The sequence below is a fragment of the Oncorhynchus mykiss genome, chromosome 4 (assembly GCF_057628025.1).
Source record: "Oncorhynchus mykiss isolate SJ-2025 chromosome 4, ASM5762802v1, whole genome shotgun sequence".
In the NCBI taxonomy this organism is placed as follows: Eukaryota; Metazoa; Chordata; class Actinopteri; order Salmoniformes; family Salmonidae; genus Oncorhynchus; species Oncorhynchus mykiss.
The window spans coordinates 78,204,779-78,217,598 of NC_143025.1; the positions used below are offsets into that span (position 1 = coordinate 78,204,779).

At 42.5% G+C, this 12,820-nt stretch overlaps 1 protein-coding gene across 4 annotated transcripts in view; it reads left to right on the forward strand.

The window, feature by feature from the left end:
- Positions 1–7,326, forward strand: part of LOC110521072 (1-phosphatidylinositol 4,5-bisphosphate phosphodiesterase beta-1) — a 241,742-nt gene extending 234,416 nt beyond the window's left edge. For 3 of the 4 annotated variants that reach the window (XM_036976058.2, XM_090233086.1, XM_036976056.2), the window contains one exon: positions 1,673–7,326. In XM_036976058.2, the coding sequence (XP_036831953.1) occupies positions 1,673–1,683 (11 nt within the window). In that variant the 3' untranslated portion in view covers positions 1,684–7,326. The remainder of the gene's footprint in view (positions 1–1,672) is intronic. The other variant, XM_036976055.2, reaches the window with a different exon arrangement.
- The last annotated feature ends 5,494 nt before the right edge of the window (positions 7,327–12,820 follow it).

The window sequence follows — 12,820 nt, forward strand, 5'->3', positions numbered from 1 at the left end:
CTCAAGAATGTCTCCTTGGATTGGAGTGGGGCTGAGGTTCATTAGTATTGGATCACTTCACTAAAGTTTGATTGTGTATAAAAGGTATATTACCAGCAACTCTCAGTTAATTCCTCACAGACAGCCATAGCCCTGACCATTAGCCCACAGGTCATTTGGTGACTTATTAATCGTAGGATTGTTTGATGAGCAAGTAATCCTACAACAATCTGACCTTTATTGACAAACTCTCCTTTGTTTTTGTGCCTGACTCTACCTCTGTGAGATCATAGACTTATTTAAATCAGCTTGTCCTCCATCTCCTGTAATGCTGAAAAGCAGATGTAGCTCTTAGATCCTTAGACTCTTAGGTTGTGACGTGGTTCATCTTTGCTGCTCTACTTTAATTACGGCCCTCCCCTGGGACGCAGCCGGGTAGTTAAACAGAAAAATCAGCATTAAAGCAATTATTGGATCAGAATGAATACAATCCTGTCATCTGTAATCATTAGGGGCGGATATGCCTGGGAGAAAAACAGACTCTCTCTGACTCTCTGTCTGTCCGTCAGAAGGCAGGGAGCTCAGAAGAACACGGGAGCCTACATTCAGGATTAACGATTCACATCTCTTTCATTCCTTTGTTACTAATTGAGGTAGAGAAAATTGAACAAAAGAAAACGTTGAACAAGAAAAGTACCTTGATCCATAATATAGGTTACCCAGTTAGCCCCACAACAACCATTGGCCCACCTGTTGACCAGTAACATCTACCCTGCTGGTCTATATCAGTCATCACTAGTCACTGACACCATATTCAGTTCTCCTCTTCAGTTACAGAGTACCAGGAGTAACCAGGACATGTTCAGTATATCATTATGTAGGCCCACTCTGTTGGTTCTGTAGACGCCTACTGCAGCTCTCCCTATAGCTGCAGAGTGAGCTGGACCAGGAGTTCTCTTTGATGCTGTAGTTCTGTTGACACTGGTTCTATCTGGTTCTGTAGTACACCCATACTCGGTCCTCTCCTCTCCATATAGTAGCTACCCATAGACCAGTGGAGGCTGTTGAGGGGAGGACGGCTCATAATAATGGCTGGAATGGGGCGAATGGAATGACATGGAAACCATGTGTTTGATGTCTTTGATACCATTCCACCTATTCCGCTCCAGCCATTACCACGAGCCTGTTCACCCCAATTAAGGTGCCACCAACCTCCTGTGCTATAGACCCATACTCTGATCTCTCCTCTCTACATAGCTACCTATAGACCCATATTCTGATCTCTCCTCTCCATACAGCTACCTATAGACCCATACTCTGATCTCTCCTCTCCATACAGCTACCTATAGACCCATATTCTGATCTCTCCTCTCCATACAGCTACCTATAGACCCATACTCTGATCTCTCCTCTCTACATAGCTACCTATAGACCCATACTCTGATCTCTCCTCTCTACATAGCTACCTATAGACCCATACTATCTCTTCTCTACATAGCTACCTATAGACCCATACTATCTCTTCTCTACATAGCTACCAATAGACCCATACTCTGATCTCTCCTCTCTACATAGCTACCTATAGACCAATACTCTGATATCTCCTCTCTACATGGCTACCTATACACCCATACTATCTCCTCTCTACATAGCTACCTATAGACCCATACTCTGATCTCTCCTCTCCATATAGCTACAGAGTGAGCTGGACCAGGAGTACCAGGACAAGTTCAGACGGTTGCCCCTAGAGATCCAGGAGTTCGTCCATTACAGCAGCAAGGCCAAGCTTAGCGACGACAGTCCCCATGGCAACCTGTCTGTCTCCTCGACGACCGAGAGGCTCAACCACAAGTCACAGTCGGAGGACGATACAGAAGACTCGTCGGAAAGAGTGTTTGACACGCCCCTTTAGGACAAATCTGAAATGCCACCCTATTCCCTACTGTCTATAGTGCACTACTCTCATATAAGAGTAGTGCACTATAGGCTGCCATTTCAGACACATCCAGAGTGTGATATTAGAGTAGTGCACTATAGGCTGCCATTTCAGACACATCCAGAGTGTGATATTAGAGTAGTGCACTATAGGCTGCCATTTCAGACACATCCAGAGTGGGATATTAGAGTAGTGCACTATAGGCTGCCATTTCAGACACATCCAGAGTGTGATATTAGAGTAGTGCACTATAGGCTGCCATTTCAGACACATCCAGAGTGTGATATTAGAGTAGTGCACTATAGGCTGCCATTTCAGACACATCCAGAGTGTGATATTAGAGTAGTGCACTATAGGCTGCCATTTCAGACACATCCAGAGTGGGATATTAGAGTAGTGCACTATAGGCTGCCATTTCAGACACATCCAGAGTGTGATATTAGAGTAGTGCACTATAGGCTGCCATTTCAGACACATCCAGAGTGTGATATTAGAGTAGTGCACTATAGGCTGCCATTTCAGACACATCCAGAGTGTGATATTAGAGTAGTGCACTATAGGCTGCCATTTCATACACATCCAGAGTGTGATATTAGAGTAGTGCACTATAGGCTGCCATTTCAGACACATCCAGAGTGTGATATTAGAGTAGTGCACTATAGGCTGCCATTTCAGACACATCCAGAGTGTGATATTAGAGTAGTGCACTATAGGCTGCCATTTCAGACACATCCAGAGTGTGATATTAGAGTAGTGCACTATAGGCTGCCATTTCATACACATCCAGAGTGTGATATTAGAGTAGTGCACTATAGGCTGCCATTTCAGACACATCCAGAGTGTGATATTAGAGTAGTGCACTATAGGCTGCCATTTCAGACACATCCAGAGTGTGATATTAGAGTAGTGCACTATAGGCTGCCATTTCAGACACATCCAGAGTGTGATATTAGAGTAGTGCACTATAGGCTGCCATTTCAGACACATCCAGAGTGGGATATTAGAGTAGTGCACTATAGGCTGCCATTTCATACACATCCAGAGTGTGATATTAGAGTAGTGCACTATAGGCTGCCATTTCAGATACATCCAGAGTGGGATATTAGAGTAGTGCACTATAGGCTGCCATTTCAGACACATCCAGAGTGTGATATTAGAGTAGTGCACTATAGGCTGCCATTTCAGACACATCCAGAGTGTGATATTAGAGTAGTGCACTATAGGCTGCCATTTCAGACACATCCAGAGTGTGATATTAGAGTAGTGCACTATAGGCTGCCATTTCAGACACATCCAGAGTGTGATATTAGAGTAGTGCACTATAGGCTGCCATTTCATACACATCCAGAGTGTGATATTAGAGTAGTGCACTATAGGCTGCCATTTCAGACACATCCAGAGTGTGATATTAGAGTAGTGCACTATAGGCTGCCATTTCAGACACATCCAGAGTGTGATATTAGAGTAGTGCACTATAGGCTGCCATTTCAGACACATCCAGAGTGTGATATTAGAGTAGTGCACTATAGGCTGCCATTTCATACACATCCAGAGTGTGATATTAGAGTAGTGCACTATAGGCTGCCATTTCAGACACATCCAGAGTCTTTGAGACACCCCTTTAGAGACTAAACCCCTCCCTTTCCTCTGAATTAGACAGTTCTAGTTGGTCGTTCTGGCTCAAGGTGGAAATTGCCACTCTAAGCACAGATCTAGGAACAGAGTACCCTGCGCTCAATCCTAACTTTAACCAGTAGGGGTTCAAACTGACCCTGGACCAGTAGTAGGGAGTACCCACTCTGTAGTTCTATTCAGATATGTAAATACTTGTTTTGTATTTGTGTTTTGTTGTTTTCCCCTGAAGCGGTGTGGATCTTTCAGTACAGGATATGGGTATTTTTGACTAGGCACTAACTATGCGCAGAAACAAAGTTACTTACTTGAACTATTGCACAGACAGAATACTATCTTTTTTTTTATGTTTTTAGTGTGTTCCTACTTTTTAAACAAGAAAAAGTATTAAGTGTTAGATTAGGTTCTCACAATGTTGACCAAGTGCAGGTCGGTCAATGGTGCCAATGTTTTGATTTCACTGTGCACTTAGATGGTAATTAATAGTATCATTATGACATTGGCACTGCAATGTGAAGTGTTTGCACTTCACATTGTCCCAAGTAAAGTAAAGGCGTGGTAAATTGAACTTCTTGTCCAAACACTGTGGACACAATCTTTATTTAAAATGAAGAATCCCTCCTTGTATATTTTGCACTGAAGGCTTTCTACAGAACTAACTCTTCTATTCTCTTCTAACCCCCAAGCACTGAAGGCTTTCTGGATTTATTTGGTCCTTTCAGAAGTAGGCCTACTCTATACTGTTTTTATCATGTTCTGACCTGGCCAAGATGTACTTCTTTTCTAGATTTATTTTTTCATTTAAAAAAATATCTTTGACACCTTAGGTTATATATTGTTAAATAGTTTTTGGTTAATCCTGCCAGGGAGGGGTGGAGGGTGGAGAGGGGGTGAGGGGTGGAAGGAGAGTGATGAGGATAAAGGGATGGAAGAAAGAGTAAATCTTGTTCTTTACCAATTGTACATGTTAGCAGAAAATACATAACATAAATGTAAAATTAACTCAAACTGAAACTGCAAAAATGTTACTATGGATGAGATTACATTGTTTGTACAGTACAAGTGATAAACTACAGGTGTTGATATGAGATGAAAAGCAACATGACTATATCAATGCCCCTTACCAATGACTGAAATTGTAAACACACACACACACACACACACACACACACACACACACACACACACACACACACACACACACACACACACACACACACACACACACACACACACACACACACACACACACACACACACTTGACCCATTAACAGAAGACACTAAAATGATGTCCCAGTCCTTTCACCTGTTGGAGTGGTTACTACATTACATTTAGACCCTAGACACAGTTTTGTGATCACACGTCTACAGGCATACATGTCCCAACTGTTTATTCAATGGTTTTACTCCTTCTTTGGCAAGTAATTCCTGCCTAAGACAGCTACCACAGATATAGTTTGCAACATGGGAGTGGTAGATTTTAATTTCTAAATCAAACCATTGAAGGTAATTTCATGTCTGTGTAAAATATTGAGATCACCACCCTTTACGGGATCTTGAACACTATTGGTCCATACCTCTTTTGATATGTGACGTCATACTTAACTAAACTGTCAATCAAAGACCCATATGATGTTTTTTAGTTTCCAATCTGTACAGTACCATACATACACCACATGTATCATGTCTGATATTGGAAAACTTATTTCAATTGATTAAAGGTCCAATGCAGCCGTTTTTATCTCAATATCAAATCAATTCTGGGTAACAATTAAATAGCTAACTGTAATTGTTTTTTTTTTGTCAACAAGAAACAAAAATGTATTATTAGTAAAAGTAATTTCTCAAGCAAGAATTTTGCTAGGACCTTCTGGGAGTGGTCTGAGTGGGGAGGGGAAAACTGACTAACTTTTATTGGCAGAGAGTTTTGGAACTCTTTCTTATTGGTCTATTAACTAATTTAACACCTGGTGATGTCACCAGGCAGACCAAAACTCCATCCCACTAAAAACGGCTCTTTAGTGCTGAGCGATTAACCAAGATTTTATTTTTGGTTATTAAACAACTGATTGACCAACGTGGGTTCAATTACTAGAATTGTATTTAGTAAATTATTTTGTGAACCCAACGTGCCGTTTCTCTAGAGAGAAATCAGAGAAATCAAGTCGAGCTATGTGGGACGCTGGGCTGAAGGGAGTTGTAGTTTTCATTAAGCAAATATTCGACCTAGTTCAGCGCAGAAATGTGGTAATTAACTACAATAACCACAATCTATTGCGACAGTTTTTCCCGGCTCGAGGCGGATCAGAGGAAGAGGCGAAGCGAGAGGTTTCACTCTCACCTAAATCTGCCCAAGATAAACCCAATGCGTTTCAATGGGCTTATTTTGGACTTGTATAAATAAAGGTTCATATTTTTTTATTCATTTTTAAAAGCTTGTTTCCCGCCTTTGGGACAACGACTCCCATTGTTTGGGCATAGACATGAGCATCTCGTCATTGTATACAGATCTCTGAACGGATACACTTTTACGCCTGCTATATTAGGTTAGATGCACACAGAACGCATAAGACGGTATGAGAGAGGAATGTGCATAACATAACAATGAGAGGGTCAGGGACAGTTTGTGAAAGTATAGCTTATCTACTTTTAAGAACTAATAAAATGATGTTGTCAGTCAGCTCTGCAGCATACTGTACTTAGCCAGGCTAGCTAAATAGGATGACTACAGACAGTACAGTATGGGGAGCACATAACGTTAGATGGCCTGGCTGGCTGACTGCTACTGCCTGAACTGAGATGATTACTTTAAGGACTGAAAAATAATAAAGTCATTAAATAAAAAACTAAGTAATATACACAACTGAATATTTTATTATGTCATAGTAATTTCCTATAATTCTGATGTTCGATGTGGATCTGACAGAGACAATGGAATATGTTCAATGCTTTGGCAACTGAATGTTCACTATTTTAGGTTTTAGAATGTCCATTAAAAAGCTCTAAGTCATTATTTCTAATACATTTCAAGTTTAAAAAAATAATCGAAACCGAAATCAAAAAACGTGATTATTTTTTTATAATGGAAACCGAACCAACCTCAAAAAGCACTAATCACTCAGCACTACAGCTGTTACACTAAAAGGGCATTATCATCATTTTCACAGTTTCACAGTATTATTCCAACCTCATAGTGTGGAAATATAAATAAAAGACAGAACGATGTAGTTTTTGACTGCACTGGGCCTTGAATCATTTTAAAGTGAAGAACCACATTATAAAGTGTCAACAAGTACAACTTGGTTTCTATAAAGACGATTGTTATTGATGTGGGAGTCCTGTGCCTTTTGAATTGGTTTGCCTTGTTTTGATGTTGAATGTGTGAAATGCATCATTGTGTAAATTGCCATTGTATTATACAAAGCTGTCTGTTATTGAATAGACTGTGTGCACTTTTAGTACGGTAACACTACTGAGTAAAAAAACACTCGTGATAATGAACAGTATTTTGAGAAGTATCTCCTAAAAAAGACAACAATGCTAGACATGTATTTTTATTTTGTCGTGAACCACCTTAACAGTTTCTGTTCATCAACTTGTGTTTGCATTTTGTTGTAAATGTGTGTATGATGTAAAGGCAAAACATTGAAACGAAGATGACAGGGATGATGATGGTGATGATGGTGGTGTTGATGATGATGGTGATGATCGTAGTAGAGTAGTGTAAAGGTAATCTGCTTGTAATTAATAAATGTGGCTATAATTGTACATTGCTAAAGTGAGCACTTTTCTTTGTGTTGATTTGTAGTTGCTATGATAGATGTTATTTCCTCCAATGCAGTTTCACTTCCTCCACTGTCCCTGTCCCCTTACTGTGCTCAAATCAGTGGTCCTCTGATTGCAAACACAAGTGACTACCTGCTTGACAACATACAAACCAGTTGCGCCTCTGAAAATAATCTGATTCAAGTGGCGCTATTGGTGACATTTCAAGCTGTGGGGTGAGTTTACTCGGTATGATCTGCCTCTGTTACACAAGAGTTATTCACATCCAGCCCTCAGTCCTGGATTGTGGTGGGGGATGGGATGTATTTTTTAATGGTTTCTATGCAATACTGTGATGATGAGGACTCGTGTGCCTCTTCACATTTGATAAAATAATCATGTGTTCACGACAAAGGCCTTACTCTTCATTTACAGAGGGGTGTTGATTCATGGTAATCCTCATATTCAATACATCAAGTTTACAGGAAAAAGACAGGGACAACAGTAAACCTACTTCACTCAATACACAGACGCATAGCCATTAATTTATTTGCAAATGTTTTGTCAAAACCTTTTTGCCCGCGTTGGCACTGCAGACAGATATAACAGTCCACTAATACAGGACTATTAAAGGCCCAGTGCACTACTTATGTGAAGATTTAATTTTTTTATTGTTGATTTTCAGGGGGACCTGCAGCACCCTCAGCAACCCCTACTTTCCGCAGCTATGGGTGTCATTCACTGTTTTCTGCGGTTCTTCATTCACAGTAAGGCACAAAAAAACAGGATGAGGCAAGAGGTACAGAAAACAGGGACAGAAGAGAGGTGTGAATGGAACTAGGTAGTGTCACGTTCTGACCTTAGTTCTTTTGTTATGTCTTTGTTTTAGTATGGTCAGGGCGTGAGTTGGGTGCGTTGTCTATGTTCTTATTTCTATGATTTGGGATTTCTGTATTTGGCCTGGTATGGTTCTCAATTAGAGGCAGCTGTCAATCGTTGTCCTGATTGAGAACCATACTTAGGTAGCCTGGCTTCACTTTTGAGTTGTGGGTGCTTATTTCCTGTTTAGTGTTTTTGTCTTTCACCTTACGGGACTGTTGGTTTGTTATTTATTGTTTTGTTCAGTGTTCTAGTACGTCATTAAAAGCTATGAACACTTACCACGCTGCTCATTGGTCCTCCTCTCTTTCTCCCAACGACGAACGTTACAGAACACTTACCACGCAGCGCATTGGTCCTCCTCTCTTTCTCCCAACGACCAACGTTACAGAACACTTACCACGGTGCTCATTGGTCCTCCTCTCTGTCTCCCAACGACGAACGTTACAGAACACTTACCACGCTGCGCATTGGTCCTCCTCTCTTTCTCCCAACGACCAATGTTACAGAACACTTACCACGCTGCGCATTGGTCCTCCTCTCTTTCTCCCAACGACCAACGTTACAGAACACTTACCACGCTGCGCATTGGTCCTCCTCTCTTTCTCCCAACGACCAACGTTACAGAACACTTACCACGCTGCTCATTGGTCCTCCTCTCTTTCTCCCCACGTTACAGAACACTTACCACGCTGCGCATTGGTCCTCCTCTCTTTCTCCCCACGTTACAGAACACTTACCACGCTGCGCATTGGTCCTCCTCTCTTTCTCCCAACGACGAACATTACAGAACACTTACCACGCTGCTCGTTGGTCCTCCTCTCTTTCTCCCCACGTTACAGAACACTTACCACGCTGCTCATTGGTCCTCCTCTCTTTCTCCCAACGACGAACGTTACAGAACACTTACCACGCTGCTCATTGGTCCTCCTCTCTTTCTCCCCACGTTACAGAACACTTACCACGCTGCGCATTGGTCCTCCTCTCTTTCTCCCAACGACGAACGTGACAGAACACTTACCACGCTGCGCATTGGTCCTCCTCTCTTTCTCCCAACGACGAACGTTACAGAACACTTACCACGCTGCTCATTGGTCCTCCTCTCTTTCTCCCAACGACCAACGTTACAGAACACTTACCACGCTGCTCATTGGTCCTTCTCTCTTTCTCCCAACGACCAACGTTACAGAACACTTACCATGCTGCTCATTGGTCCTCCTCTCTTTCTCCCCACGTTACAGAACACTTACCACGCTGCTCATTGGTCCTTCTCTCTTTCTCCCAACGACCAACGTTACAGAACACTTACCATGCTGCGCATTGGTCCTCCTCTCTTTCTCCCAACGACGAACGTTACAGAACACTTACCACGCTGCTCATTGGTCCTCCTCTCTTTCTCCCAACGACCAACGTTACAGAACACTTACCACGCTGCTCATTGGTCCTTCTCTCTTTCTCCCAACGACCAACGTTACAGAACACTTACCATGCTGCGCATTGGTCCTCCTCTCTTTCTCCCAACGACGAACGTTACAGAACACTTACCACGCTGCTCATTGGTCCTCCTCTCTTTCTCCCAACGACCAACGTTACAGAACACTTACCACGCTGCTCATTGGTCCTCCTCTCTTTCTCCCCACGTTACAGAACACTTACCACGCTGCTCATTGGTCCTTCTCTCTTTCTCCCAACGACCAACGTTACAGGTAGGGAAGACGGAACAGTTGAAAGAGAATCATTCAAAGAAAAACCCACTCTGATCACTCTACCAGAGAAGCCTATTGCACAAATATTGATCAAAGCACAACCACATGTCCCCATCCACTTAGGCGGTGGGAGTACCCGTATAGGTGTGTGTGTGTGCGCGTGTGCGTGCACGCATGTGTGTGTGTAACGTGGATGTGTGTGTGTGTGTGTGTGTGACATAGATGTATGCCCCGTGCATGCTGGTGTGTGAGAAAGGCAGCGGGATTTCTATGGCCTACTTCCGATTATCATCTCCTAGGTAACAGTAACCCCTTTACATCCGAATAACAGGAACACATTAATTAACCCACGTCAATGAATCAACACATTATTAAAAACCTTTTAGACCAGGGATCCTAGTGAGCCGCAGATAGACATTGTACACAAACAATAGAATCAATTGAAATTATCATTGAACACCTATTGCTGACGGAACCTTTCATATTGATTACTCAGGTTCACACACCTGGTTTCCCAGGTAGAAATGAGTCATTGATTCACAGGAAAAAGGAAGACCGTTATACACGATGACTCTCCAGGACCAGAGCTGCCTACCTTACACACCGAGGCGTATGGGAAACATTTGCTGCAAACATGTTGTTGTGAACCCTATTATGTCATCATGTACTATTAGTGTGTGTGTGTGCGCGTGTGTGTGTGTTTGTGTGTGCATGAAAAGGCAGACCATGAACTTCCAAGAATTTGACTAGTGTGATCTGTAATGAGGTTAAATATAGGGTATTCTATCAGAGCAAAACAGCAACAACACTTGTGATCACATTACTTTGGCACACTGCACTGTAATTACACTGACTGTCAAATTCAAATCAAATCAAATCACATGTGCCGAATACAACAGGTGTTGTACACCTTACAGTGAAATGCTTCTTTACAAGCCCTTAACCAAAAATGCTTTAAGGAGTTAAGAAAAAAATAGATAAGTAAAACAGGAAATAAAAGTAACAAATAATTCAACAGCAGCAGTAAAATAACAATAGCGAGGCTATATACAGGGGGTACTGTTACAGAGTCAATGTGCTGGGGCACTGGTTAGTCGAGGTAATTGATAGGTACATATAGGTAAAGTTAAAGTGACTATGCATAGATAATAAACAGAGAGTAGCAGCAGCGTAAAATAGGGGTCTGGGTAGCCATTTGATGAGCTGTTCAGGAGCCTTATGGCTTGGGGGTAGAAGCTGTTAAGAAGCCTTTTGGACCTAGACTTGGCGCTCCGGTACCGCTTGCCTTGCGGTAGCAGAGAGAACAGTCTATGACTAGGGTGGCTGGAGTCTTTGACTAGGGCCTTCCTCTGACACCACCTGGTATAGAGGTTCTGGATGGCATGAAGCTTGGCCCCAGTGATGTACTGGGCCGTACGCACTACCCTATGTGGCACCTTGCGGTCGGAGGCCGAGCAGTTGCCACATCAGGCAGTGATGCAACCGTTCAGGATGCTCTCGATGGTGCCGCTGTAGAACCTTTTGAGGATCTGAGGACCCATGCCAAATATTTTCAGTCTCCTGAGGGGGAATAGGCTTTGTCGTGCCCTCTTCACAACTGTCTTAGTGTGTTTGGACCATGTTAGTTTGTTGGTGATGTAGACACCAAGGAACTTGAAGCTCTGAACCTGCTCCACTACAGCCCCGTCGATGAGAATGGGGGCGTGCTCGGTCCTGTCACGCCCTGGCCTTAGTTATCTTTGTTTTCTTTATTATTTTGGTTAGGTCAGGGTGTGACATGGGGGATTTATGTGTTTTGTCTGGTCTAGGGGTTTGGATGTTTATGGGGCTGTTTCCTTTCTAGGTAGTTTGTATGTCTATGGTTGCCTGGATTGGTTCTCAATTAGAGCAGCTGTCTATCGTTGTCTCTGATTGGGAACCATATTTAGGAAGCCATATTCTGTGGGTACTTTGTGGGTGGTTGTCTTCTGTCTTTGTGTCTATGCACCAGATAGGACTGTTTCGTTTTTTTTCACATTTGTTGTTTTGTATTTTATAGTGTTCACGTTTATTGTCCTTATTAAACATGTTGAACACTAACAACGCTGCATTTTGGTCCTCCTCTCCTTCAACGGAAGAAAACCGTTACAGGTCCTCCTTTTAGTAGTCCATAATCATTTCCTTTTTCTTGATCACGTTAAGGAGAGGTTGTTGTCCTGGCACCACACGGTTCTTAATTGACTTGCCAGTTGTATGTTATTCATGTTGTCGTTCAGCCATGACTCGGTGAAACATAAGATATTACAGTTTTTAATGTCCCGTTGGTAGAATATACGTGCTCGTAGCTCGTCTATTTTATTCTCCAATGATTGTACGATGGCTAATAGGACCGATGGTAAAGGCAGATTACCCACTCGTTGTCGGATCCTTACAAGGCACCCTGGTCTTCGTCCCCAATATCTACCTCTCTTTCTCCTGTGAATGACGGGGATGAGGGCCTTGTCAAGGGTCTGAAGTAAATCCTTCCCGTCTGACTCGTTAAAGGAAAAAGTATTCCTCCAGTACAGGGTGAGTAATCGCTGTCTTGATATCTAGAAGCTCTTTTCGGTCATAAGACACGGTGGCAGAAACATTATGTACAAAATAAGTTAAAAATAACGCAAAACAACACACACAATAGCGCAATTGGTTAGGAGATCGTAAAACGGCAGCCATCTCCTCCGCCGCCATTATGTATCATGACTACATGATACATGACTACATCCATGCATTGTGATTTCATTTCAGAGGTAGACCATGCAAGTAATTTTCCACAGGTGTACAGACACCGCACACACACATACAAACACACGCACACACGCACACACAGAGCGAAGCCGCAGAACATTTCAAAGTCCAGGAAGACACCTAAGGTCGTTTCTACACTTGACACTTAAATGCAAC